Here is a 27893-nt window from a genome sequence, read left to right on the forward strand (position 1 = left end):
AGCTGGCCTATTGGACTCCTGACCCACTCTGTAAACAGGTGGCCAGATGGGGCAGGACGTGGCTCCAGGAGCCCGATGGAGTTGTATTTGGCAATGGGGAGCAGTTATAAGCTTTACTCTGGAAAGGGTATGTTGAAATATGTGGTGCGCCAGGTGATGAGAAGGGGAGGAGCAGCCTGACTCCATGGGTGAGGGGGAGGCTGTGCATTCGCCAGGTGACCTTGTGGCCTAGATTCTGCCCTGTCTGGCTGGCCCCCAGACACCCCTGAGGCTGACGGTCATCTTGCTCACCCACGAGAGGAGTCCTGTTTGGGATAGGAGAGCGCAGTTGCTGAAAGAGCAATGCTGGAGGGTCTCTTAGAATGATTCTGTCTGATTTTCTGGGCACCTACCCTCCTCTCAGTCCTTTTTAGCCATCTCAGGGCCAAACTCCTCCAGAGGCTTCCACGCTCTTTGTCACGGAGGTCTTTTTAGCATTTTGCTGTCACAGTCTTTGTATCAGAAGGAGGCGTAACCCAAGGAGAATCTGGATGTTGTGGGGGTCTAGATTCCCTTCCATGAGGGATTCCTACTCCAAGGGTGCCTCGGGGACATGCACGCCTCCTTCCTAATAACTCTGGTCCGAGCGCAGCTTTTGTCAACCAAGCTTCATTCCCTGAAGACTTGGGAAATAAGATATTGTGTATATACCCTATTTTGACCTTGAATTAATTCAGTAATGAACTGTGTTGGCCCCTCTGTGCTCATAAAATGAACTCACCAAAGAACTAATTTCAAATAGATCAAGACACTAGATTCCCATAAACTCTTTAAACTCAACATCTCTTCAACCAGAAGTCTCCATCTATCAGCACTTGTTAAAATGTTTTTCTATTATAAAATCAACACATGCAAATTGTAGAAAATTTGAATATAAGAAAATTAAAATAATCCACAATCCCTTTATCTAAAGATCACTACAGTTTGGTGTACTTAGCAAATTTATACTCAGTTTTCTACACATGTTCACATTTGGCTCTTTGGGCTTTATTAGTCCTATTACAAGTAAAGCGATGGCCCTAAAATATTTCTAGATTCCCAGAGCTTTCAGAAAGATTAAATGAGTTTCACTGCAGTTCTAAGGTAGTATGTAGGACATACCTCTGGGTTCTAACAGGAGAAACCTGATAGTCAGCCACACCATAAGACATGAGAGTTCAGTGGTCCTTGGAGATTTGGGCCTAATGTTTCACTCTAGCCTCCACTAGACAAGGAGGCAGAAGGATTAGGCCTCCACAATGCCAACCCCAATCCCCATGTGACCAGCAGAATGACTCCACCCTGGAATATGGTGCCAGCCATTCCCAGAAATGTCTGTCCAGCGCTTAACCTTCCTAGACCCCAAGGGCAGGTCATGAGACTCCACTTGCTTACTTGGTGGTTAGGTCTTCTTAACACTCACCTGTTCTGGGTCCAGTCAGTGTAACCCAGACCAAGAGAGGGAAAAGGCCAGGAACACGGTGATCCTGATCATGGTGGATGGACTGGGAGCAGAGAGGCCTCAGCTCAGCCCTGTGTGACTGGGGACAGGTGACCTCCCATTTCTGATTTGACCAGCAGTCTCTGAGGTCCCCTCCTGCTCAGAAATCCTCTGATCTCTGCCTCCATCAGAAACCGCCTGGACTGCACCCAGTGCCTTCAGCATCCATGGCTAATGAAAGACACCAAGAACATGGAGGCCAAGAAGCTCTCCAAGGACCGGATGAAGAAATACATGGCAAGAAGGAAATGGCAGGTAATGAGGGGGTCACTTTGGACTGGGATGTTGGCCCTCATATTTGCTTTATTTAAGCCACCCTCATTCCCAGCTTGCCCTGGCCTCACTCCAAAAACATTTAAATTTGTTTCTGAAATAGTCTGGGAACAAGACTGACATTTGATGTCTTCATGACCAGGGATGAGCACTGTCACCTTTAGGACTATTTGGCAACCCTGGAGAACGCGATCTCCTTAAAGGTGGTGTGATGGTCTTACATTTCTTTATGATGAAGGAGGAAGGCACATGATCCTACAAAGAGAGACACGGGCCCCACCCTCTAGGGAGATTGTATGTTACTAGCTACGTGTCCTTGGGCAAGTGACTTAACCTTGCTGTGCCTTCGTTTTCTGTACAGTGGGGATAATCGTGGTACGGCTGTCACAGCAGTGTTGTGGGAATTATATGAGATAACCTTCACCAGGCCGTTAGCACATTGCCTGGTACATAGTAAATGTTTAAAAGAAAAATGACACCAGTAGCTAATATGCATGGAGGGCTGGCTGTGTGTCAGGGAGCGTTCAACGCACTTTATATGCATTAAGTCTTTTAATCCTAGGAGGCAGGCACTATTGTTATCCCCACTTTTCAGACAAACTGAGGCAGAGAAAGGCTAGGAAAGTCACCCAGGGTCATGTAGCCAGTAAGTGGGAAAGCCAGGATTCAAACCCAGAGCCTGGCTCCAGAGCACACGTCTTAACAAGGACACAAAATTGCCTCTGATTGTCAGCGGATGGATAAAACAATCACTCCAAATCATAGGGAAATGTATCATCTATTTTATTATTCTTATTATCACTCTTAGTATATAAAATTCCTGAGCTACCGGAGGGTCCGTGGTTTCCATACTCAAGAATGTATAGTGTGATGGGGAACTGAAGCCAATAGACATAAAAGGACATAACGCAGAGCAAGAATGATAAACTGTCTGTATGGCTCTCATACCCATATATGTGAGTGTGGACAGGAGAATGGAGCCAGGCACACCAGAGTGGGCTGTGGTGGTGAGGAAATGCTGCCAGGGCGGGAGTTTGGTCATGAAAATGGGCTGGAACGCTGAGAAGAGGGGAGAACAGCCCGGATGAAGGAAAAGGCACAGAGGTGGGGGCCACACCTCACCCTGCTTTTGCTGGCCTGACAGGAAAACCTTTTAGCTGGGCTGTCAGGGGACCTGGAGCATTTACACCTTGGCTACATGGCAGAGAAGAAGGAAATTGCTGGTTTAGGGACAACGTTGGTAATTTGCCACACTGGGTGGCTAAAGCGCCGTTCCCTCAAAAAGTACAACTGCACACAAAGGTTGAGAGAGGAGCAGAGGTGAACGAGGGGCTTCGGTGTGTGGGTATAAGGGACCACCATCCCCTGCACCCCTCTGCCTGGAACCCCCACAGCGGGAGTCAGTTCTTGGTTAGCCCCTGTGTGAAGGTTTGGGTGGATTGTTCTCCCCCGAGTGCCAGGTGAGTTGGAACACCTGTGCCACTTACCCTTCCCTCCAGTGCCATTAGGATCCAGTGAGATCAGAGTTATGCATTCTTTAAAAAACCCAAAACCAAAGGGGTCCATAAAATCGAATGTGGGCGTTATTAATGATCCTGTGGCCAGTAGATCTCAAAGAAATAGTGGTATTTCTGGGAAAATAGCTGGTATGGGGGTGGGGCGGTCCTCAGAGCAGCGAGTCTCACTGGGTTTCACTTGGATGAGGCTGTGGGATCAGGGGCAGCCTTATGGCTTGGGCTCTCTGGGAGCAACGACACATCTGCTGGTGAACCGAAGCCAGGAAGAGCCTAAACCCAGGGGACAGGCGCAGAGAGAGATAAGGAAGTGAGAGAGGAAACAAATGGAATTTTTCAGTCAGGGAACCATAATTTGTGCTGATGTTTTAATCACGTAAGATTTTTTTTCTTGCTATTTATGGTGTTATTAGCCATAAGGTTTTCTGGAAGTGCAAGGGGAAAGAAAAGGGTAGAGTTCAGAGAGGAAACCTTAATTTCATATTTTAATGTAAGTAACAGCATTTGGAAATGGTTTTTCCACAAAAAACAGTGGTTAGCTTTCACAAAATTACACACTAAAGTAGCCCACAGAATCCCATTTGACGCATAATGTCCCTGAAGCGTAATTTCACTGGTAATTGTTCCGCTGCATCTGACCATCTTGTGTTAGATTTCTTCCCTAGGAAAATGTTTTCCACATTTTTAACTTCAGATACCAGGACCTCAGCACCCCTAGAATAGGGGGTTCCCTCTCAGAGCCGAGGTTCTGTGTGGTGGGGTGGGGGGAGTGGAGTGGAGTAGAACGGGGTGGTCTGTGGTGGAGGGAGAGGGGCAGGGCGGGCACCTGTAGCCCAGAACGCCCCACAGCTGTGCAAGAGACGCTTCCTTGTTATCGTTCTGGTGTGGTTTTCACAAAAGGCCTAGGAGGAAGTAACATGGGAACAAATCCCTACAAGCAAGGCAATGTATAGATGGCTAATCGTATTATTGATCTTAGAATGAAGCTATTCTGAAAGAAGGTAGCGTTTTTATTTATATAAAAGAATCCTAAAAAGACATGGTGGTGACTGGTAGCATTGAGGATGGGTTAATTGAGCAGAATGACAGGGCTTCTGCCTGCAAAACTGGAAGCAAAGGACTAGGAATTGGAGGTCCCGTGGCAGCTGTCTTTATTTTCTGGGAACCACAAAGACTCCAGCAGTATGGACCAAAGGGCCATAGGGGAAGAGAGCTTTTGAGGGCCACACCTCACCCTGGTTTTGCTGGCCTGACAGGAAAACCTTTTAGCTGGGCTGTCAGGGGACCTGGAGCATTTACACCTTGGCTACGTGGCAGAGAAGAAGGAAATCGCTGGTTTAGGGACAATGTTGGTAATTTGCCACACTGGGTGGCTAAAGCGCCGTTCCCTCAAAAAGTACAACTGCACACAAAGGTTGAGAGAGGAGCAGAGGTGAACGAGGGGCTTCGGTGTGTGGGTATAAGGGACCACCATCCCCTGCACCCCTCTGCCGGGAACCCCCAAAGCTCTCTCACTGGATCCTAATGGCACCGGAGGGAAGGGTAAGCTTTTGACGCAACGTAGCACAGAGTATTCTTGGCCATCCCATTTGGATATGCATTTCTCAAGGGAAATTGTAGTCTGGGGCTGTTGGTATATGCATAGGATCTAAGCCGGCTGGCTGGCTCCTGGGTGACCAACTTGCCCTCATTTTCCAGGGGCTGTCTCTGTTTTAGCACTGAAAGACCCTCAGTCCTGGGCAAACCGGGCCAGTTAGTCTTCCTTGCTGGCACTCCCAGGGGAGGGAGTCTGTGCTGCATTAAGGAGGCCAGTACAGACACTGCCCACCTAGAACACAGGAACCCAGCCTTGTCAACTGTCCTCAAACAAGAGAAAGCCTTCCTCAAAATAAGAGTGGCAAATAGAGAATTGAAACTTCCTTTCTTGATGCTCCAAAAATTTCCAAAAGTCTTGGTCAGTAAAGCAGCAACCAACTTTCAGCTCAAAGCTGTGAATCTGGAAGACTAGAGTTTACAGATGCCTTTCTTTTCCAGTTCTGACAAATAACTTCCCTACCAATTTTTTTTCCTCAGTTTCCAAAGATTGAATTCCCATGTAGATTATTTTTAAGATTTTCCTTACTGAGCACTTCTTACATTTCTCCCTGTTTTAGAAATTATATGTTGTCTCGCTCCATCTGATAGAAATTTCCCCCCTCTGTGTGGTCTTTTTATGTATTTGCTACCGGCTCTGAAATATTGTAACTTTTTTATTTGCCTTGTTCTGATAACTTCCTGTTTGTCATTCTGTTAATAGAAGAGGAAAGACTTCATTATTCCCCACCAAGCAAACGAAGACAGTCCTGGTCTGTCACAAGCCAGGCGTTTGGAATTAGGGGGCCCATGGGCTCAAAGGGAGTGTTCCCTGCTACACATTCACATGCATGAATCATAGTCTTTCTATTGGAGACTAGAGCTGCAGGAAGATTCAAATATTCTGGTCCAAGGACATGAGGGCCAGAGAAGGGAACTGACTTGCACAAGGTCACACAGTAATCAGATTAGAGAACTAACCTGTCCCTTGTTGGGAATGAACCCTCTGAGTTTAGAGACTCCTGGCACAGGGCGAACGGATCTGTGTTGGAGAAAGGGAGTGGAGAGCTGAGAAGGGCTGAGTCGGAGACTTTGGCTGATTAGGAAGTAGTCCAGTCTGACATCAACTCCATAGGGAGGGCTGCAGGGCTAGCACCACCTCTTACCCATTCCCGAGGTCAGGGTACGCTCCCACGGGAAAGGCTGGATGGCTCCACACTCTAGCTAGCACAACAAATACATCAATGACATCACCAGTAACCACTTCTCCCAGAAGACCGTGCAAGATTGCCAAGTGGTCCCAGTCTGCAGGGGACACAGTGCCTCTGCACACAGTTAAGCTGGTTGGTCATCATCTCTCACCTTCCTGCCCCCCCATCACCTCCACCTGGGGCTTCCTGGGTTCTCTTCAGAGTGACCCAGCTTCACCATGGTGACAGAGGGCTAGAAGCATAAGCACACCACACTGATGTATGTGAGAGGGCAGATGGCCTGAGGACAGAGCAGGAGGGAATGACTGTCCCAAGTGCTTGAAAAGTACTGCAACAAGGATGGCATGTGACATAGCAGAAAAGTGATTATGGTCACAGCCCTAAGTCTCCACTTAAACCACACACACATGCACACACACACACACACACAATTTCCTGTGTGATTCCTTAGCACTCTGAAATTTTTTACTTTCAAAAAAATCTTTTTATTGAAGCATACTCGCTTTCCAGATAGTCCAAAATTGTGAGGCTTTACTGAAATCCTTGAGCGTATGAAGTTAGTTGAGGAGGAAAATGGCTTAGCCGGCACAGTTTGAGGTCCCGTGGCGCTAGCCATGTACCTATGTACAGGCCGTTCCCTCCTCTCTCGGCAGCCAGTCTGTGGTAGCAACATCTGCTCTCTGGATGCACAGCATCTGGATGCCTGAAAAGATGCTTTGGGTGCAGGCGTGGAAAGACTTGGTTAGGCCTCAGTTTCTTACCTTAGTCATTCCATTGACCTTAGAAAAGGGGTGAAAAACTTACTTGAAGGTGAGAAATACAGACACAATTGTATGTTACTAAGGATTTCTTGACCTAAGTCCCATGCTTGGTAGAATTTTCACAATGGCCAAGAAAATTTTCATGTCGGGTTCTGGCATCCTTTTCGGCAGAAATTCCGTCCTCTCCTCAGGTGCCTCGTCTCAGAAAAGTGAAGCGTCATTGCTTTTCATTTCTTCGGGTGCTTCTTTTTGGTGTCTGGGTGTCCATGAGAGAAGAACACCCTTCTAGAACTTCACTGTGCGTTCACACACTCGTGCTGAGGCCAGCCAGAGCATTTCCCGAAATCTCTTAAGTATCTGAATCTTTTATAAACAGAACTAAATGAGACCTTGGAGATCATCTGCCCCCTCCCTAAACAGAAAAGGAAACTGAAGCCCGGAGAGGTTAAGCGACTTGCACAAGGTCAAGAAAATGAACTTTTTTTTTTTACATCAGGACCTGTGGGATCTGTAGTAACTATCCTCTTGACCAATTAAAATCCTATTGCTAGCATTGTTTTACGAGAAACAGCCCACTGGGCCCCGTCAGCAATAAGTCTTGGAGCTGTCTCAGCCTGCAGTTGCTTTATATAAACTATCCCTTTTATGGGAGCTGAAGCACACTATGAAAAGGGTTTTTGTCTCATGTTGACCTTGTTTAGTCACATTAACGCACACATCGGTTCCAGGCCCCATTCCATTCTCCGAACATCTTCTGACACGCTGATAGTGCTGAGCAGAGCAAGGTTGGGCTCACTCCTCTTGCAGGACCTCAGCACTCGGGAGGCCCTTGTCTCCGGGACAGCCGCTTCTCCTGGGCTGGGCTGTTCTCCCCGAGCCCCACTGCCCAACTGGAACCAGGGACCCCGCCTGAGTCCAACTCCAGTGTCTCTTTTCCAGAAAACGGGCAATGCTGTGAGAGCCATTGGAAGGCTGTCCTCTATGGCAATGATCTCAGGGCTCAGTGGCAGGAAATCCTCAACAGGGTCACCAACCAGCCCGCTCAATGCAGAAAAACTAGAATCTGAAGGTAAGGAGCTCCAGGAAGATTTTCTCCAACCAGTTGGTGAGAAAGGACGGCTTGGGGGTTGGAGGGGCATTTTGGGGTCTTGAGGGGGAGGGGATTTTTGTTTTTTGTTTTTTTATAATACAACCTAAAGGATAAAATTCAGAGCTACTTTTTGGTTGCCCTGACAACAATCACTAAGTCTAGTCATTACTTGTTAATTGTTTAATCTTAGGTTTAACTATTTGTTTAATCTTAGGTTTAACTATTTGCAGAGGGAAAGTAATCATTTGTCTAATAGGACTAGATGACCTTCACTATTCTTTTCCCTATATTTTACATAAGAATTAGCAAAGGTCTTATTAAAAGCTTCCTTTTTCTGTGCTATTTGTTCCTTCCTTCTGTGATATTTATGATATTCCTTTTTCTTGATATTTTCAAGTGATATTTGTATATTGATAGGCAAACATACAATAAAAACCACCTATAGCAGTATACTTTTTAAAAATAGCCATCCATTTTTTTTACTGTGTTTTTCTTTTAAACAAAAATTAACTCATATAGTCCACGTCCGTTTGGCGTTTTTCATGATGCTGAAGCATGCCGTCTGAACTGGGTGGACAGTGACTGGCAGGGCCCCACCTAGAGACCAGTCAGGTTAGTTAACTTGCCCAGTGTCCTTGACAGGCCGCCCCGTCCACCTCCTCCGTGAAGGCCTCGGCCTCTTTCTGCTTCAGATGCAGGCGGGGTCTGGCCCTTATCTTCTTGAGGTGCCTCATCTAGCCAGAGACACCCTTCTGCCTCCCTCTGCCTGGTGCCTTTGATATCCAAGGGTGAGAAGCTGAGTCTAGATCCCTTTTGTGCACAAAGGCAGGGTAATTGGCGAGGCCACTTGCTGGGCTGCTCGGATGTGTTCAGGGACGAAGTCTGCAGCACATGGGCCTGATCCCTCCTGATTCCCTCCTGCCACTGCCCAGATGACCCAGAATAGCCTGAAGGGGAGGAAGAAGACACAGGAGCCCCTGCAAGTTACAGCTCTTCCCTAGACCGATCCCAAACCCTGGTCCGCAGTCATACGAGGTGAAGGCAGTGTAAGTGAGGAGGATAGAACTACTGGCAAATCGAAGATGCCTCTAGGACCTGGCTTCTCCCGAGGAGGGCAGAGGGGGTTCAGAGACCAGGAAGACTGGTCAGGTTCGTCCTTCTGAGATGCCCTCAACTGAATCCTGAAACAGCATGAAATGCAGCCAAAAATCCTTTTTAAAGATTATTTCCTTTTTCAATGTGTCAGCATAAGGGAAGGGGGGGTTCCAAACATTTCCCCAGTTTGGTCACAGTTCTCTCATCTGCCAAAAGCATTTGGCAGCAGGCCAACCTGTCCCCGGGAGAGAGGGCTGCTTATGATTCAGGCCTCTCAACTGCATTATTTGCTAAATGATAGCAACTTAAAAAAAAATTTAAAAAGCCAGCTTTTCTAAACTAGGGAATAGGGGAGAACAAGGAATGAAGAAATGACCACATCCTCTTCCCTGTCTTCTAGAAGATGTCTCCCAGGCTTTCCTTGAGGCTGTTGCTGAGGAAAAGCCCCATGTAAAGCCCTATTTCTCTAAGACCATTCGTGATTTAGAAGTCGTGGAGGGGAGTGCTGCTAGATTTGACTGCAAGATTGAAGGTAAGTTGTGGCTGTTCTTCCCTTTACTAAAAAGTGGTGTGGCTGGCTGATGGGCCCCTACTGTGTGCCCTGGGTGAGGTGTCAGTTCTGGGCAGCCTGGCAATTACAACAGCCAGGCTATGAGGGAAACTGGGTCAGGAGGAGTTGGCTCCCGTCCCCAGGCCCACCCACAGAAGGTTAACACCCTTCAGGGACTAACCTGGGGCACATTTGCTATGTAGGCCCAAGTTAAAAGTGGTTTATCATGGACCTAATTTGGCTATGGCGCATGCTTAATGAAACAAGCTTCTGGGAAGTATGTGAACTGGCCACAGGAAGCTCTCAAAGGAAGGTTGGCACAAAGGGCATCGGATGTGGAGTTGGTGGCTCTGCTGTGCATCAGCGGGCTGTGTGACCTTGGTCAGTGATCTAACTCTTGTGAGCCTCAGACCCTCAGCTGTAATATGATGTCTGGCGCCCTGAGTGGCTCTGGGGATTCTGTGAGACGACATATGTGCAAAGGGGAAACTTTTAAAGTCTTTTAAAGATGTCATGGAGTCAAGGAGAAAGTTGTGGGATTGGTAAATGCTGAAAGCGAGCGTGCTACGTGACTTCACACAGGGAAGTTGGGACCCAGGCATCTGGGCAAAGCCCTCAGTTTGTGTGTCTTCTCCACACTTCTCCTCTGCTGCCAGGAATAATGTGGCTGTAGAATCGTGAGTTGTTGGAGCTCAAGGAACCTTTCGGGATCTTAGCCTAGCACCTGAGAAATTAGGAGAGACAAGACAGGCCTCTTCAAGTCTGTGACTGTCGTGTGCCGACCAAATGGAGGGCTATCGCCCATTTCAGTCTGAGCAAATGAAGCGCAGGAGTTCATGAAGCAGCTTTCCCCAGGCTGCCTAGCACAGGACCGCAGTCAGAACAAATCGTGCCTCCCACTCTGTAAGAGTCTCCAGCAGTATGACTAGATAACGCCTTTTAGGAAAAGTAACCCAAAGTTAGGAATGAAAAAAGAATTTTCCTCGTGCGTCATTATATTATCAAAATGCCTTGCAAATGCCTACCATAATCTTTCTCTTTTTTCATTCAATTAAAAAAAAAAAGTGGATGTGCTGCCTTTGCTAGTGTGGAAGTGCTCCGCTTGGGGATTCTGCTGAAGGCTCTGGGCCACTGCTTGTCACTCTCTCCATCACCATTGTCTTTGGGTCTTCTGAAGTTCTTTCCTTTTTCCTTTTTTTATTTTTTAAAAATTATTATAACATACTGATTATCATCTTTGTGGTTGCTTTTCTCTTTGGGATTATTTCCTTGGAATTTGCGTAACGTCAACTAGAGTCCTGAAGAGAAACTAAAGCATATGGATGCTGTTTTGATAAAAACAAATTTCTACCAAAAAAGAATGTTAGGATTCTTAAGTTCTTCTTTGTAAATTTTTATTCTGGTTGGGGCTACAATTGTTTTCCTGTAAAAATACTTTTCCAAAATTTAAGAACAAGTCAATTGGAATTATTATATATTTTAAATGTATATTTCCCATATATTTTTAATGCTGAATTTTGCAGAAACATGAGACTAATCAATGTAGTGAATTTCCAGTTATCTACAGGCAGATTATCTATCTTTGGATCAGACTAAGACAAATATTGGGGGTTTTTTTCTTAGCAATATTATCACTTCCTCTAACTTATGTTTTATATAGCTGTTATCAATTTTATTGAGTTATAATTTACAAACCATGGAAATACACGCCTATTTTAAGCATATAACTCAATTATTTTTAATAAATTTGTAGAGTTGTGCGACTGATACCACAACTCAAGTTTAGAACATTTCCATCACCCCCAAAAGATCCCTTGTGCCCAGTTATTCTGACTCTTATTTTTTATTTAAGTTTATTTAAGTTCAACTTTTATACAAGATAAAAAATCTTCTTTTCATCCAAGAAGATATTTAGCTCTAGGTGTGTAGCTGGCGTTGGGGTGGCATTCCATGTAGTATTCTTTATCTGCGTGAAGGCGGGAGGTGGTGCAGGCCCCACATGGATGGGAAATGGAATGACTGTAAGATACCTTATCTGAGGTTTCAGATATTTGTATTGATAATATATGCCCATATTCAAATGTCAATATCAAAGCAGATACTAAAAGCTAACATAATTTTTTTCCTTTACCCCCATAATCAATAGAGGCAGATTAGGAGTTGCTTGCATGAATTCATAAGAAATTTTCAATCACAGTGTCTGCAACGTGTGTTCTCTCCCTGTGATGCAGGATACCCAGACCCTGAGGTCGTCTGGTTCAAAGATGACCAGTCAATCAGGGAGTCCCGCCACTTCCAGATAGACTACGACGAAGATGGGAACTGCTCTTTAATCATTAGCGATGTTTGCGGGGATGACGATGCCAAGTATACCTGCAAGGCTGTCAACAGTCTTGGAGAAGCCACCTGCACAGCGGAGCTCATTGTGGAAACCATGGAGGAAGGAGAAGGGGAAGGGGAGGAGGAAGAGGAGGAAGAGGAGGAGGAGTGAAACAAAGCCAGGGAGAAGCAGTTCCTAAGTCATATTACAAAGACTATTTCTCTAAAGCTCAAAAAATCCAAGATAGTAAACGCACCTAGTGTGGTAGATTATCTAGTTAGGCCATCTGGGGGTTGATTCTTCAGCAACAGCAGTTGATACCTGGCAGCAGTATTGATGGGCATTAATTTGAATTAGCTGGCACCTTAAGATACCAGTGCAGCTGGATTTATTTTGGGAAATCATCAGTAACTTGCCTGACCAGTTGAATTTAGAGAGAAAGTAACCAAAAGAAATAGTTATCTAGGCAAAGTCATACATTCCCCAACCGAAAGCACTCGTGAAAACAAAGGCCCAAACAGGGCTCTGGGCCCGCCAGCCACAGCTCAGCCCAGAGGGCCCCTGGAGATGGAGGGCGCTCTCCCAGCTCCTGGCTCCAGAGAACTGGGTCTTCTCCAGTCCTGCAGCACTTCTTTCTGAAAGCAGTTGAGCCATTTTAACTTACAAGGCACATTTGATTCCAAAGTATACTGTAGACATTCAGACTTTTCCTTTCTCTCCCCCGTTCTACCTGCCAGTTTTTCTGGATCTGAACTTGCCATGAGTTTAAGAACTAAGGACATTACGCTTCTTAGATTCTGAAGACAGGTCCCCTGCTCATGGATTACTTTGGCTTCCTTAGGAAAATAGAACCTCCCTTCTTCCAAAATCAGTGGGAAATCTAAACTTATCCCCTCTTTGCAGATGTCTAGCAGCTTCAGACATTTTTTTATAAGAACCGTGAAAAAAAAAATCCTTGCTAATGTGCTTTTCTTCTTAAACCAGGATTCATATTTGTGCTGTTATAGAATATCAGTCCTGCATGTGTGGTGAAGATTTTTATGTTTGAATGTATGAAAAACCAGTTTGCTGAAAGTCAGTCTTAATTATTTATTGGCCATGATGAAACATTTCAACTGATGGAAAGCTGTAGAACGCGACATACTCTGGAATCTCCTTCAAGATAGTCTGAGTTGAATACACCTGCATTCTAGACACTCTCCAGAGAGCTCGACCTGCCTTCTGGGCTCCACGATGTTTTTCTTCTTGAATGTGCATCAGTCAGGCCTTGCCCCCACCGTGAAATACATTCTGAGACCTGGGAAATGCACTCAGACTTGCATCTTTAGGGATTTTTAACTTTCTTTCACTACATTGGCACTTAAATTTTTCTTGATAAAACTTTTTGAAGGTCGTAAACAAAGACCATAACTGATATGCCTAATACATTTCATCTGCGTGTGTGTGTAACATTCCAAATACTTTTTTCTTTTCCACTGTTCGTAAAGTACAGCAAGTTAATATTCCAAGGGACTTGTTAGTAGTTCCTTGAGAACCAATTTGAAATTACTTCAGTGCAATCCTACACGGTATCAACATTAGAATTTTGGTATTACTTAGTCTTATGTTATCTTCCATTCTATTTTTATCTGCTTTTTGCTGCTAGTTTCAAACTGCCAGTATTTTTCCTTTTTGCTTTTTAAACAGTTACAATATTTTTCATAATAGCCACCGTATTCACAGTTTATTATAATAAAGGGTTTTTAATTTGATTTAGAGCATTCAAAGCTTTTCTTCATCACTTTTGTGTTAGACTATAATCTTATTTGTGTGTGTGTCATGTGTGTGCGCATGTGTGGTGTGTATGTTTGTTGACAGGTTTTTAATGCCTTCTTGAAATTGTGTTAATGTTCTCCCAGTTCATTATGCCATCAGAATGGTAAATGAGAACACTACAACTATAGTTAGCTCACAATTTTTAAATAAAGGATACCACAGTGCATGCTGTTTGTTCAATCTTTGCAGCCTTTTCTTTCTTTCCCTGCCACCAGTTATAAACTACTCAGATAGATCCCGGAAACTAAAAACAAACACTGTCCTGCATAAAAGGCTTCTATGATTGTGTTCTACTGAGGAACAGAGTGACTTAGGTAGTTCTTATTTATCCTTGGTAGCCTAATTTACACGTTTAGTTCAAAGTTTCTCTTGAGCATCAGTTTGGTTTGATTACATTCTGGAAGGATATCCATAGTATCCTCATAATGCTAAGATCTATATGACATTTTTAGCATGAGACAAAATGGTCATCATCATTAATATTATTTACCAGGACTTGGTTCGCATTTGTAACTTTGGTGCAATTCGTTATTGGCAGCCAAGTGCTATCTTTCCATGTCTTGATACTGAAGCGTTTGTCATCAGGAAACCATCCTTCCTGCTTTATAGGAAGTCTGTTATCAGATATCAGATGGCGAGTCCCCCATGTCTGGAGCTGTTCAAACAATCTTGTAGATATTCTAGAAAGAATTCAAGGCATGCTGTTAAATGTTGGACTAGATGATTCTGATTCCACAGTGTAGTCTGGAAAGAAACAATCAATTGTCCAGTTAATAAATGTTTAAATTTTTTCAGGCAACCACAATCCGCAAATATTTCTAGTGAGAAATTTATTATTTTTTAAAGGAAAGGACTTTTTATTCCTTGCTAATGAAAAACGTACCAAATATATCCTGCGCCAAGAAAAATAACAAATACATTTTCTTCCATTCCATCCCAAACATTAAAAAAAAGTCTATTGTTTCTTACATTGCAGATCTTCATATTAAATGGTATTTCTCTGTAGAACTAAAAAGACATTTGCTGACATTTGTCAGCTCTAACTTCACTTATATAAACTTTTTATCAAAATGCTTGTTTTACTCTTTGCGTCACCTCTCACCTGCTTTTAAAAATCTGTTCTAATAAGTATAAGGATGTATTGAATAATTGAATTCTAAAGAAACTCAATTCTCCACTTTTCAAGAAAACACAATACTACTTTCTTTACCCCTAGGGAACTCCTTTTCTATATTTTGAAATGGAGGTTAATGTCTGAGGCTCTGTGTCCCCCTGGAATATGGTTAGGACTGCATTCCTGGCTCCCTGTTTAGGTAGGACCGTGTGACTAATCCTGGTCAGTGAGCTGTGAGCAGAAGTGACATGTGTCCCTGCTGGGCCAGAGCATTTAAGTGCTAGTGCAAGACTCTATGAAATGACTGGCAACATGTGACATGGTGGCTGCTCTATCCACCTGGGTCCCCCCAACCCAAAATGGGTATATAACACAAGCAGGAAATAAACCCTTGTTCTTATGTCACCAAGATTTTAGAGTTCTTTGTGGCTACAACAAAACCTAGACTATCCTGTTATAAGGTCATCACCATATTCTACATCTGTTGTGACTGATATGGTAGCCACCAGTCACAAGTGGTTGTTTAAATTTAAATTAATTAAATATGATTAAAAATTCAGTTCCTCAGTTGAACTTGCCACATTTCAAGTGCTTAGTAGTCACATATGACGAGTAGATACCTTATTGGACAGCATAGATTAGAACTTTCTGTAAAGTTCTATCAGACAGCACTGTTTCTAGGTGGACTAGGTAGATGGACTAGGAGGAAAAGAGAAACAAAATTTTACCTTAACTGTGCATATCACTTTTCAAATGATTGTGAAATTAAAAGTTTGTGTGAAATCCATCTGGAGAGTATGGTGTATAGTTTCATCAATTGTACTGGATAATATATACTCAATACTTAGGTTATTGTTTTTTGTTGGTTTTATTTGAGGAAGATTATTCCTGAGCTAACATCTGCTGCCAATCCTCCTCTTTTTGCTGAGGAAGACTGGTCCTAAGCTAACATCCATGCCCATCTTCCTCTGCTTTACATGTAGGATGCCTACCACAGCATGGCTTGCCAAGCGGTGCCATGTCCACACCCGGGATCCTAACCCGTGAACCCCGGGCCACCAAAGCAGAACGTGTTAACTTAACTGCTACGCCACCGGGCCGGCCCCCAAAGGCTATTGTTCTTGATTCATTATTTATGTTCACATATATTTTTCACTTTTCAAGACATTTTGAAAGTACCAGTTCTGTTCTTCTCACCACAAAATTTAAATAGACCTGCAATTCACAAGCTGGCTGTGATATGAAACAACCAACTAGGCCAAAAATTTCCAGTGTTTTTGGAACTTGGAGCTACTTGCAATAGGGGAGCATCCATGGGGACATAAGAGATGATGCAGAGAAGGAGAGAGACACGGTCCCCAGGGCAGAATTGCCTTGATGCTCGTGGCTTTGATCATATCTCCTTTCCACTGGAGTCATTTTACCTCCAGTGTCTTGATCGTAACTCCGTTCCACTGGAACTGGAAACGCCAGGAGATCTATAGCACTTGGAGACATTAAATTTCTAACTGATGGTTGTTTTAACTTTCAGCCCAGAGGCTTGCCTATGTCCCGAATGCTCACACATTGCAGGGAGGGCTTCACGTCAGAGACGATAGCCCCAATAGTGACTACACGCAAGTGTACAATAAATCTTCACAAGACATTATCTCACTCTCCAGGACTAGGTTTCTTCTAGTTGGAGATAACTAAGGAAGAAGGACGTTACAAATTAACCTAAGTCAATGGAGTCATTCACATTTATTAGCTGCTTTTGGGCAGACATCAGTAGCCTCCACTAGTTAAGAGAGAAGTTGAGCTATAGGGCTTCTCCACAAACTTGCCCCAGAAGGTATGTTACAGTGGAAGATAGCCTCAGGACAAATGCATCAAACATTTATTAGCAAGAAGTCATACAGCCTATTCTGTAAGCTCCATGAAGTCCCACATCCGTCTCTCCAGAGAGCAACTTACCTGTTCACCGAAGGCAAATGCTGCAGGATACTAGGGTAGGACCTAGCTAACCAGGTTAATCAGCCAAGTGGAGTCAGTCCCAACTCTACCTCTTACTCAAGCTGTGTAGCTTGCCCCAGTTTCCTCACCTATAAAATTAGAGTAACAATAATTCCTCCCTCATAGGTGTTAGACAATCGATGACATGCACAGTACCTGGCCCTTATGGTAAGCTCCTACGCTCCGGCACTCAGAGATGCTAGGAGGTGTCAGAAACATTCTCCACCCTCAAAGAACTGATTCTACTTCTGCAGAAACAAGACAAATATATGGAAAAGTTATATACGTATAATAGATGGAAAGAATTATTTAAATGCCACTCACCTTCCAAAAAAGGATTTCGAAACAAGGAGCCGATGCAATTGTACAAAATATAATTGCTGTGAGTTTAGGAAATGCTACACTGCCCTCTTGTTCTAATGAAAAGTTTGAACTGCCAGTCCCTAAATATTCTCCTTCATAGTCAAAGAAGAAAAGCTCATCTGACCTTTTGAGTCTTATTTTCCAATCAAGAGGAAATTTCTCAGAGTTAGCTTGACTTTAAACTAATCGCACTTAACCTTTATCCCAAAATATTCCTGAATTTTTAATTGCTATTTACAAAAGCTAATTCACATTGACTTGTTTCTGACTTCATATTAACCACAGAACAAATAGGGCCCTGCTAGGCAGTCCCAGGAAAAGGCCAGGTCGATATCTGTTTTAAATTGTCGAGAAAGCTCAAAATGGAGGCTCCTATTTTCTAGAGAACCAGGAAATCAAGGGTTTAGAAAACGGAGAGCTGCCAATGCAGAGAAAAGGCCAGACATGAAGTACAGAAGACAAGCAGTGATTCTGTTCTCTTCAGAACCCCCAGGAACTGAGAGTAAAGGAATGATAATTTTTTTTTAAAAGCTATAAACCCTTCAAAGACAAATATAGGAGAAAACAGATGAAAAAACATCAGAAGTTTGGAAAATGGAAAGCAAATGGATGAGTGGGTAACTGACTTAGAGCACAGAAGCCGAAACCCGACCTCCTGCAGAGTCAGGAAGGCAAGTCAGTTTGCCCTGAAGAATCCCCAAAAGGCTAGAGACTGGAGGAACCAGGTACCTAGGAAGGGGAGCCTCAAAGGGAATGTAAGGTATCAGTTCACTGATGCAAACCAAGGTCTTTAAGGTCAAAAGTCCAATTAGGAGATCAGGGCAGAGGTAGGATGGGATAACCAGGAATTAGGACAGACTAATGTCCAGAATCCAGGAGCTCAGTCTGAAGACATCAATAGTACCCATGTTGACCAGAGAAGAGCCTGTTTCTAGAAAGGCATTTGCTTGCTCAAGGAGTTTTTTAAAACAGATAAGTGGGGCCAGCCAGGTGGCATAGAGGTTAAGTCTGCACGCTCCACATCAATGGCCCAAGGTTCGCCAGTTTGGATCCTGGGTGTGGACTTACACACCACTCATCAAGCCATGCTATGGCGGCATCCCACACACAAAATAGAGGACTATTGGCACATATGTTAGCTCAGGGCTAATCTTCCTCAAGCAAAAAGAGGAAGATTGGCAACAGATATTAGCTCAGGGACAATCTTCCTCACCAAAAAACAACAACAACAAAACATACAAGCTTTCCTAAATTGGTTGTCCAAGAAGCCAAATCATTTAGACTTTCAATAATGCACCCTCTTAATGAATGTCTTATATTTAACTATTTAAAGCAGAAGCGCAGTTAACTAATCTGCATTTAATCCAACTTGCCTAACTTAGCAATTTTCATTTCCTCTGTAAAATAAATTAACTGATGCCCACACACTTCTGTTCCCACTAGCTAAGTTGTATATTTACCAGGAGTCAGTTGGGTTTGTTCTTAAATTTATTTATGCCAGTTCTACAGGTTTTTGCATGATAATGAAGACAGATCATAGCCAAACAGGAATCCAGATGTCAGCTGTCTTCATGGTTGGTTAGACACCCAAAAACATATACTTGTAGGGCTCTCTGTTAATGGCCAGATGAGAGATGGTGGTGAGGTCACTTCCCACCTTCCTAAATTGAAGATAGCTTAGCCTGGAGTGCAGAGCTGATCAGAATGACATCCCTCTCCCCATTTCCAATCACAGGCAGAGAAACTAGAAAAGAGAGACTGGTGCACTGCCAAGCAGAAGGAAGAGACAGCCTGGCTGCCTTTCAACTCAATGACTCTGAGCACAATCTCTTGTTCCCCAGGAAAAACATGGCCCAGTGAATTTCACAGATCTTAACTAATCATATTACTCTTTCCTCCTCCCTGTGGGAGCCAGATATGTTTATTTCTGATAGTCCCTGTGATAGGTGTTTTTCATTTTTGGCTGCCCAGTATCTAAACACTTCCTATTTGGAGGGAATTCCAATAAAGAAGCTCAGGTGTGGGCAAACTGCCCCTTTTCCAGCTCCCTTGTCTCTAGAATTTGGGCATGTGAAATTCCAACCAGATGCTCCTACCTAAGCCCTTGACTCTGGAGTGAGTAATCAGAGACGAAAATGGCAGTTTAGAATCGAAATTTCCAGAGATGGTGGAGGAAGCAATAACGGAGCATCCAATATGCAAGGGTGGGCCATGCCAATGACAGAAGCTGTTGGCTACTGACCAGATTCTTCCTGTGTATTGATTTGGTCTCTGTTTTTGGCTGCCTAATTTCCATGGCTCCTGTCCATGTTCCAATCTTCATTCTTCAGCTTTTCCATCAATTTTGTGAGCCACTCAGTGTCCTTTCAACACATTCCTTTTCTAACTAACCAGAGTTGGTCCCCATTGTTTAGGAAGCTGGAAATGTGATTAGTACATACCCCTTTTGTGCAGAAGTTGCCTTATCTATGGAGATGAAAAGATGAGAGAAAGGGGTGCCTCCCCATCAATTGCTCCCGGGTCCGGTGCCCAGCTCCAGTCCAGAAGTATCCACTATCCTGACTGCATGATAAAACACTTCCTTGCTTTGCTGTATAGTCCTACCATTTATGTATGCATTCCTATCTGTAGCCAGAGAAATAAGGATCACGTGGTAGAAAATCCAGTCACTGTCTGTCACCAGGGCTTTGGCTCAACAGCTTCCCTTAAAAAGAGGAGCCAGCGATACTGGCCCCTTAACATCTTTATTAAACCCAGGTTAACTACAATAGCTTCTTAGATGATCATCCTGATGCAGACCAACCTATTTCTACTATCAGGATTCTTCTTTATTTTTAACTTGTTATATATCATTTATGTATATTTAACATATAAAGTATATCTAACATATAAGGTATATGCAAAAAGGGCCCAAAACATAAATATATACCATAATGAATTATCGTGAAGGGAAAACCTATATACCACCATCCAGGTCAAGAAATAAACGCATCTGTTACTCCCAGAACCCCTCCCCCCTTCCCGATCCCTGGTATTTGTCCCCTCCTGGTCATAAACTCCTCCCTCCCCACTGTCCACTATCCTGGGTAGGTATCCACTTATCCTGACTTTTGTGATGATAATTTCTTTGCTTTTCTTTATAGTTTTACCAGCTGTGTAGGCATCCTTTAAACAATATAATTTCATTTAGCCTGGTTTTGAACTTTAGATGAAGGAATCATACTGTATATATTCTTCTGCACCTTACTTCTTTCACTCGGTATTATCTTTATGAGACTCATCTACGTTGCCGAGTAGAGCTGCGATTTGCTCACTTGCATTGCTGTACGGTGTCCATTGTAAGATATACCATGACGGACTGATTTTTTCTACTGTAGATAGATGCTGTGTTGTATTCAGTGTAGGGCTTTGACTACTCTGCTATACATATCCTAGGGGATCTTTAAGGGCACCTACCTGGCAGTAGAATAACATCACGGGATATGTGTATCTTTGGCTTTGCTAGATAATGCCAAACTGTTTTCCAAAGTGAACGCACCAACTCACCACCAGCAGTCCTGGGAGTTACTGCTGCACTACACCCTCACCAACAATTGCTGTTACCAAATGGTGTCATTTTAGCCACTCTGGAGGACGGCTAATGGCATCTCACTGTGGTTAGAACTTGTTCTTTCCCTGATTAATAATGAGGTTGAGCATATTTGCATGTGTTTGTTGGTCATTGATATTTTTTCTATGGTCAAGTCCCTATTCAAGTCTTTTGCCCATTTTTTCAATGTGATTATCTCTTACTCATTTGAAGGCATTTTCATATGCTGTCCTTTATTAATTATATGTGTAGCAAATATCTTCTCCCATTTCTGTACCTTGCTCTGTTTGCTTGTTTTATGCTATCTTTTGATGAACAAAAGTTCTTTAATATATTCAAATGTATCAATCTTTTTATTTACAGTTGGTACTTTTTATATCGTTTTAAAGTTCTTTCCTTACCTTTGAAGTCATATTCTCCTACATTAATTTCTAAAACCTTTAAATGTTGTCTTTCACATTTAAGCCTAGAGGTGCTTTTTGTGTGTGGTGTGAGATAGGGAATTTTTTCCCACATGGATACCTAAATGTCCCAGCAGCATTTATTGGAAAGCCCATCTTTTCCCCACTGCATCTCTGTCTTACACAGTGACTATGCATGTGTGGGTCCGTTCCTGGGCTCTCTATTCTGTTCCGTCAGTCTATTTGTCATCCTTATGCCAATACTATACTGCCTTATTTTACTATAATTTATAATAAATCTTGATACCTTGTAGAGCAAGTTCTCCCAATATCTTGGCAATTTTTGGACCTTTACATTTCCATATAAAATTTTAATCTGCTTGTCAAGTTCCACAAAAATCAAAGCAAACAAACAACAAAAACCACCTGATGAAATTCTGATTGAGATTGCATGCAATTTATAAATTACTTTGGGGAGAAGTGTCATCTTTATCGTATCGAGTTTTTCAGTTGATGAACTCAGTATCTCTCCATTTATTTAGGTCTTCCTCAATGCCCCCCAAAAATGTTTTCTGATTCTCTACATAGAATTGGAACATTAGCAGAGAGGCCATGTAATTATGCGTGCATGTTTAAAATTGTTATGTTTTCCTGGGGAATGGAACCTTCCCCCATTACGAAAGGTTTTCTCTCTGGTAATGCTTTTTGACTGCTATCAATCTAGATATATTGGCTGTATTCGTTTCCAATTGCTGCTGTAATAAATTACCACAAACTTAGCGGCTTACAACAGCACAAATTTATTATCTTATGGTCCTGCAGGTCAGAAGTCTGCTACAGCTCTCACTGGGCTAAAATCAAGATGTTGGCAGCACTGCATTCCTCTCTGGACTCTCTAAGGGAGAAGCCATTTCCTTGTGTTTTCCAGATTCTCGAAGCCCCTTTCTCCATCTTCAAAGCCAGAAACATTGCATCTTTCTCTGCCTTTCTTCTGTAGTCAAGTCCCCTTCTGCCTGACTGATTCTTTTTCTGCCTTACTCTATTGGGCCCACCCAGATAATCCAGGATAATCTCCTCATCTCAGAATCCTTGATTTAATCACATCTGGAAAATCCCCTTTGCCAAGGAAGGTAACTTCTACGGTCTGAATGTTTGTGTTCCCCTCAAATCCCTATGTTGAGATCTGAATCCCCAATGTGAGGGTACTCTGAGGTACGGCCTTTTGGAAGGTATCCGGCATGGGATTAGTGCCCTCATGAAAGAGGCCCTAGAAAGCTCCCTGATTAGTCTCTCAGTCCTAGGACTGGCATTAGCACTTGCGCTTAGAGAAATCCTGGCTTTTGCTTTTACTAACTGATGACTGTTCTAGCTTCAGTTTAATATTCTTTACCATCACCAACATAAGCCCTCTCTCCACTTCTGCTTCCCACTTTGGGGCTATCCCTTACTTTCCTGCAAATTCAGCCACGGTTTAAAAAGAATGTCATTGTCCAAATCTTTGGGTTTTCTTTCTTTTTTTTGTAATGGAATATGATAGGCTGAATAATGACCTCCCAACTATGTCCATGCTCTGATCCCCAGAATGTTACTTATATGGCAAAAGGGACTGGCAGGTGTGATTAAGGATCCTGAGATGGGGAGATTATCCTGAAATATCTGGTTGGGCCCAATGTAATCACAAGGTTGTTAGAAGAGAGAAGCTGGAGGACCAAAATTAGAGAAGGCATTCCCACAACAGAAGCAGCGACTGGGGCAACGTGACTGTGAGCCAAGGAATACCAGCAACCTCTGGAAGCCGGAAGAGGTAAAGACTAGATGCTCCCTTGGAGCCTCCAGAAGAAACCAGCCCTGCCAACACCTTGATTTTATTCCTGGAAGAATCGTTTTGGACTTCGGACCTACAGAACTTGTAGAGAATAAATTCCTGTTGTCTCAAGCCACTAAGTCTGTGGTAATTTGTCACAGTGGCAATAGGAAACTAATACATGGGAGTTGATTTTTCTTTTCCTCCAACCTATAACTATTTAAGAACCTGATTCATTAGCCCTTCTTAGTTCAAATTTAAATTCTCTCGTCCAGCACTCAAGGCCCAACTATTTATATGAACTCATTTTGTCACCTTACTCTGGACAGCCTTCTGTAGACACAAGACTGTGTCCTGTTCCATTTCTGACCTTTCGTCTCCCCTCGCTTTAATGACTGTCTGCCTTTTCATAACACATCCCTCACTTTCTTTATGATTATGTTCAAGACATGTCTTGGAGAAGCTCTTCCTGACTTCTCCCCTCACAGCAATGACTGCTGCTTAGTCCCCAGAGAGGCTGTTTACTCAGCCCTCTCTAACCTCCTGAACATCCTCAGCTGTTCTTTGAATGTAGCTGTTCTCCCCGACATTAGATTGGAAGATACATGGAGACAGATAATGCACAGTCAGTATCTGTTGTTTTAACCTGCTGGATTCATTTCTGTGGCTGCTGTAACAAATCATCAGAAACTGGGTGGCTTAAAACAAATGTGTTCTTGTGCCACTCTCAGAAGTCTGACGTCACGGTATGGGCGAGTCTGCACTGTCTCTGGAGGCTGTGAGTGAGCATCCATTCTTTGCATCTTTCAGATTCCAGTGGCTGCCACCATTCCTTGACTTGTGGCTACATCACTCCAGCCTCTGCCTCTGTGGTCACGTTGCCTCCTTCCCTGTCTGTCTCTTTTTCTCTATTTTATAAGGATATATGTGACTGCATTTGGGGCCCACCTGGATAATCCAGGATTATCTTCCCACCTCAGGATCTTTAATTTAAATATATCTGCAAAGACCCTTTTTCCAAATATGGTAACATCCACAAATATTTGACATCAGTATCATTGGGGGGAACACTTTTTGGCCTACCCTACCTGCCCAACATCCATCCCCTTCATCTGGTAACAATTCCCTTATTAGTTCTTGGGGAACTACATCCCCCTAATTGGCGGAGTGTAGAAACTCAATTCATACAGTTTAGGTGAAGCCCCTCTTCTCCCACTATGGGTCTATGACAGAGACCTGGCCGACCAGCATATTCTATCCCCTTTGGCCACAATGAATGGCCATTGGCATATGACATAAACTAGTCAGATTACTTTCCAGGGCTTTTGTTGGAACGAATGGGTTTTTGTTCTGGGACCACTAGATTAAGCAAAAGGAACATACTGACTTACTTGCTGGAAAGAATAATGAGATAATCCTCAAAATTGAAGGAAAAGCATTAGGTACCAGGATCAGGGACTGGAACCAAGACTCAATGCCCCCAAACACACTCCCTCTCATGTCTGCTTGATTTCTTTCTATTAACAATCTCTCTCCAAACGGAAGGCAAGATGGTTGTCTGGAGTCAGGAGCACATCCTCTTATCTCTAACAATCCTGGCCAAAGGACAAATGCTGCACTCCAGCATCCATGCATCAATTTCACAGAAGGACTATGATGAGCTCTGCTTATGTCATCATACTCCTAAGTCTTGAAATAATTACTTTTGCTAGAGAAACCATGAGTGATGTCTGTATCATGTTGCCAGGTGACGTGTCAGGCAATGAGGCAGGAAAACACAAACACAAACAACTCAAACCACCATCACCAAGAAAACACCCCTATTCCTGACTTATAAAACTTGCAGTCTCATGGGGGGGGCGGGGAGAAATCACAAAAACAAATATAAAATTATTGTGGTATATGGCATGAGAAGAAGTACAGGGAAACCATAACAGAGAGAATAACTCATTCCAGAAGTTCGGGGAAAGTGACAGCAGAATTTAGATCAGAAGGAGGAAGGTAGGGATGGAGATTGTTCTAGGCAGAGGGAATAACATGTTCAAAGGCCCTGTGGCAGAAAGGAGCATCACTCACTGGAAGACCTAACACAAAACCAGTATGTCTAGGGAGGGCACAGTGTGATACGAGACTAAAGAAGTAGGTAGGGGCAAGACCTTGCACCTTATTATAGGCCACATTAAATATTTTATATTTTATCTTAAGTGCCATTAAAAACCATTTAAATGTCTTAAGGGGGTGGGGAGAGGGAAGATAGTAGCATGAACTAGTTTGTATCTGTGACTGTACCATTGAGGAAAGACTGGAGTCGGGCCTAAGTGACTGTAAGAAGATACACTGAGTTTTAAATTGATTTCCAGCTGACAGAACTTTATGAATTCCTGCCTCCTACTTTCCCATTAAGTAGGTTATAATTTTTTTTTAAAAAATCAGTTAAATGAATGAAAGATGTTTTTAGATGAGTGATTATTTGCTCTGCAAAATAGCTCATTTCTTTATTTGACTTGGAAATTTTTCCCCCTCTGAATAGAGTCTGCAATTTGAATACACTAGCTTGCTCTTTAAAGAAGTAAGGAAAATAAGGGCCAGCTCTGATGGTCTAGAGGTTAAGTTCAGCACACTCTGCTTAGGCAGCCCAGGTTCTGTGTCTGGGTGCAGACCAGCACCCACCTACACACCTGTTAGCTACCATGCTGTGCTGGCAGCTCACATCCTAAAAAATAGAGGAAGATTGCCATGGATGTTAACTCAGGGCAAATCTTCCTCAGCAAAAACCACAAAAAAAACCCACCACAAAACGAAAAACTAAGGAAAACAAGACAACAAGATCTCCATACAATCTGTAGGGCTGTAAAGGATGAGACCCTGACAACTGTTTAGTGCCATCTTAATCTCTAGATCTCACGGCTCTAAATACTATCACCATCCTGATGACTCAGATTGATCTCTAGTCCACACTTCTTCCCTGAACCTCAGGGTCTAGATCTAATTGTCTACTCAACATCTCCACTTGCATGTCTAATATAAAGATTTCAAACTCAACAACTGAAAAACTAAATTGCTGACTTCTGCCTTCAAAATCGCTTCTTCTACAATTCAGTTTTTCCAAGTTGCTCACGATGTCTCCTTTACCTCTTACACCACATCTAACACATCCACAAATCTTATCAGCTCAGCTCCTAAAATATGTCCAGAATTCAATTCTGTTTTCATCACCTCAGTCAAGACCACGCTGGCCCAGACCACTATCACTACAGCCTGGATTATCACAATAACTTCCTAACCGATGCCAGTCTTCACCGACTAACACATATTTATTCTCGTCTGGCTCTTCCACACAATCACCGGGAGACCGAGGACTTGTCCCTTTCATTTAGTGCCAGGAATCCCAGCCCAACCTCACAGACATTCCATAAATTCCATAAACAAATATTTTATACCACGACATACACGGTAATTCATTTAAGGAAATGTCTCTGCGAAAATCAACGGTAAGAGACTTTTACAACCAACCCACCCCTAGGACAAAGCAGCGAACGGACAGTGGGGTCAGCCAGTTGAAGCAGTTTTCACAAGCAGACGGGTTTCCCACGAGGGCCAGCGTCCCTCTATTTTGGGCCACTGTGGGTGGAAAGCGTCTCGCTCCGCTCGGCACCTGAGCCTCTGCCGACCGCCTAACCTCATCGTCTTCCCGCCTGGGCCACGGGGCAGCCCACACCGCCTCCGGCAGGAAGATGCCCTTGAGCACCTTCCAGGCCTCACAGACGACGCTGGATCCCAGGCCACACCAGGGACTTTAATCGGACAGTAAAAGGGGCACACTTCTCGTTGACCTTCTCCACTCTGCCACTAACTTAAAATCAAAATGCACGGGAAAAACCTTCGCAGTCTGCACCTTCAACCTGGCTACCGGTTAAGGAGCAGAGCCCAGCCAACAGACGGGCTATTCCCGACCGGCCTCTGGGGCGGATGAGAAGCGAAGTCGGCGCCAATTCCCTCGACCCAAAATGGCAGGCTACTCGATCACGTGCAGCGGGGCGAAGATAGGGCCACTGGGAGAAGTCAAGATGAGAAAGGAGAACGAAAGCATCATTTTCTTGATGCAACATGCAGGCGGAGGTTACAGAAGAGAAAATAGCCAGGGACGACGAAGCACCCCTCGGCAGAAACAGCAAGCCCGGCAAGGAAGCCAAAGGCGACATTGACCTAATCAAAGATGGCGCCAGAGGTTATTACCGGGAGCGCAAAAGAGGCGGTTGTGACCCTGATCCAAGATGGCGGTGGCGGTTGAGGCGAACCTAGAGGCGGGAAGCGACAGGAACGCCTTTGCCCTCCCCCAAGATGGCGGCCGCCGTGGGCGCCGTCCCTGGCTCCGCCCCGCGGCCGCGGCCCCGCCTCCCGCCGTCCCTCGCTCCGCCCCTCGCAGGGTCGAGTCCGGGCGGTGATGCTCGCGCAGGAGGAGCGGGCTCTAGACGCTTGACATGGCGGCGGCCGCGGCGACTGCAGCGACGAAGGGGAATGGGGGCGGCGGGTGCCGGGCCGGGGGTGGCGAAGCTGGCGGCGCGCGGAAGAAGAGGGGCCCTGGGCCCTTGGCCACGGCGTACCTGGTCATCTACAATGTGGTGATGACGGCCGGGTGAGGCTGGCTCTCGGGGAGGCGGGGAGCGAGCCTGGCCGGGGAGGGGCCTCTGCGGCCGGCCCGCGCGCAGCGCAGCCCGGGCGCTGGGGGTCCGGGAGCGGCAACCTGGGCGCCGAGGGCAGCGAGCGCTGACCCGGCCCGGGTGCCTGCCCGGGACTCCTGCCCGGCCGGGGCGCCGAGCAAGTTTGCAGGCGCCGCTGTGCCCGAGCTGGAGTTCCGGGGCTCCAGGGGGCACGGGTGAGGCTGCCCGGGCCCTGGTCCGGAGGGCCTT

General features: G+C 44.4%; 2 protein-coding genes and 1 long non-coding RNA gene across 23 annotated transcripts in view; 2 read left to right on the forward strand and 1 right to left on the reverse strand.

The window, feature by feature from the left end:
• MYLK (myosin light chain kinase) overlaps window positions 1-13886 on the forward strand; it is a 258811-nt gene extending 244925 nt beyond the window's left edge. For 12 of the 20 annotated variants that reach the window (XM_023623637.2, XM_070243691.1, XM_070243693.1 and 9 more), the window contains 4 exons: window positions 1651-1774; window positions 7790-7919; window positions 9436-9567; window positions 11817-13886. In XM_023623637.2, the coding sequence (XP_023479405.2) occupies window positions 1651-1774; window positions 7790-7919; window positions 9436-9567; window positions 11817-12076 (646 nt within the window). In that variant the 3' untranslated portion in view covers window positions 12077-13886. Of the gene's footprint in view, window positions 1-1650; window positions 1775-7412; window positions 7636-7789; window positions 7920-9435; window positions 9568-11816 lie in introns of those variants that run through there. The other 8 variants (XM_070243688.1, XM_023623633.2, XM_070243690.1 and 5 more) reach the window with 3 other exon arrangements.
• Window positions 13271-27354, reverse strand: LOC106782011 (uncharacterized). 2 transcript variants are annotated; one of them, XR_011429225.1, is made up of 4 exons: window positions 27220-27330; window positions 16983-17074; window positions 15455-15533; window positions 13271-14464 (listed from the first exon to the last, which is right to left on the reverse strand). It is a non-coding gene; the product is annotated as an uncharacterized lncRNA (long non-coding RNA). The 2 variants fall into 2 exon arrangements; XR_011429224.1 differs by lacking the exon at window positions 15455-15533 and having other exon boundaries at window positions 13333-14464; window positions 27220-27354.
• Window positions 27312-27893, forward strand: part of HACD2 (3-hydroxyacyl-CoA dehydratase 2) — a 96728-nt gene continuing 96146 nt past the window's right edge. Inside the window, exon 1 of the mRNA XM_023623642.2 lies at window positions 27312-27619. Coding sequence (XP_023479410.1) covers window positions 27465-27619 — 155 coding nt within the window. The 5' untranslated portion in view covers window positions 27312-27464. The remainder of the gene's footprint in view (window positions 27620-27893) is intronic.

The sequence above is a fragment of the Equus caballus genome, chromosome 19, assembly GCF_041296265.1.
Source record: "Equus caballus isolate H_3958 breed thoroughbred chromosome 19, TB-T2T, whole genome shotgun sequence".
Classification (NCBI taxonomy): domain Eukaryota; kingdom Metazoa; phylum Chordata; class Mammalia; order Perissodactyla; family Equidae; genus Equus; species Equus caballus.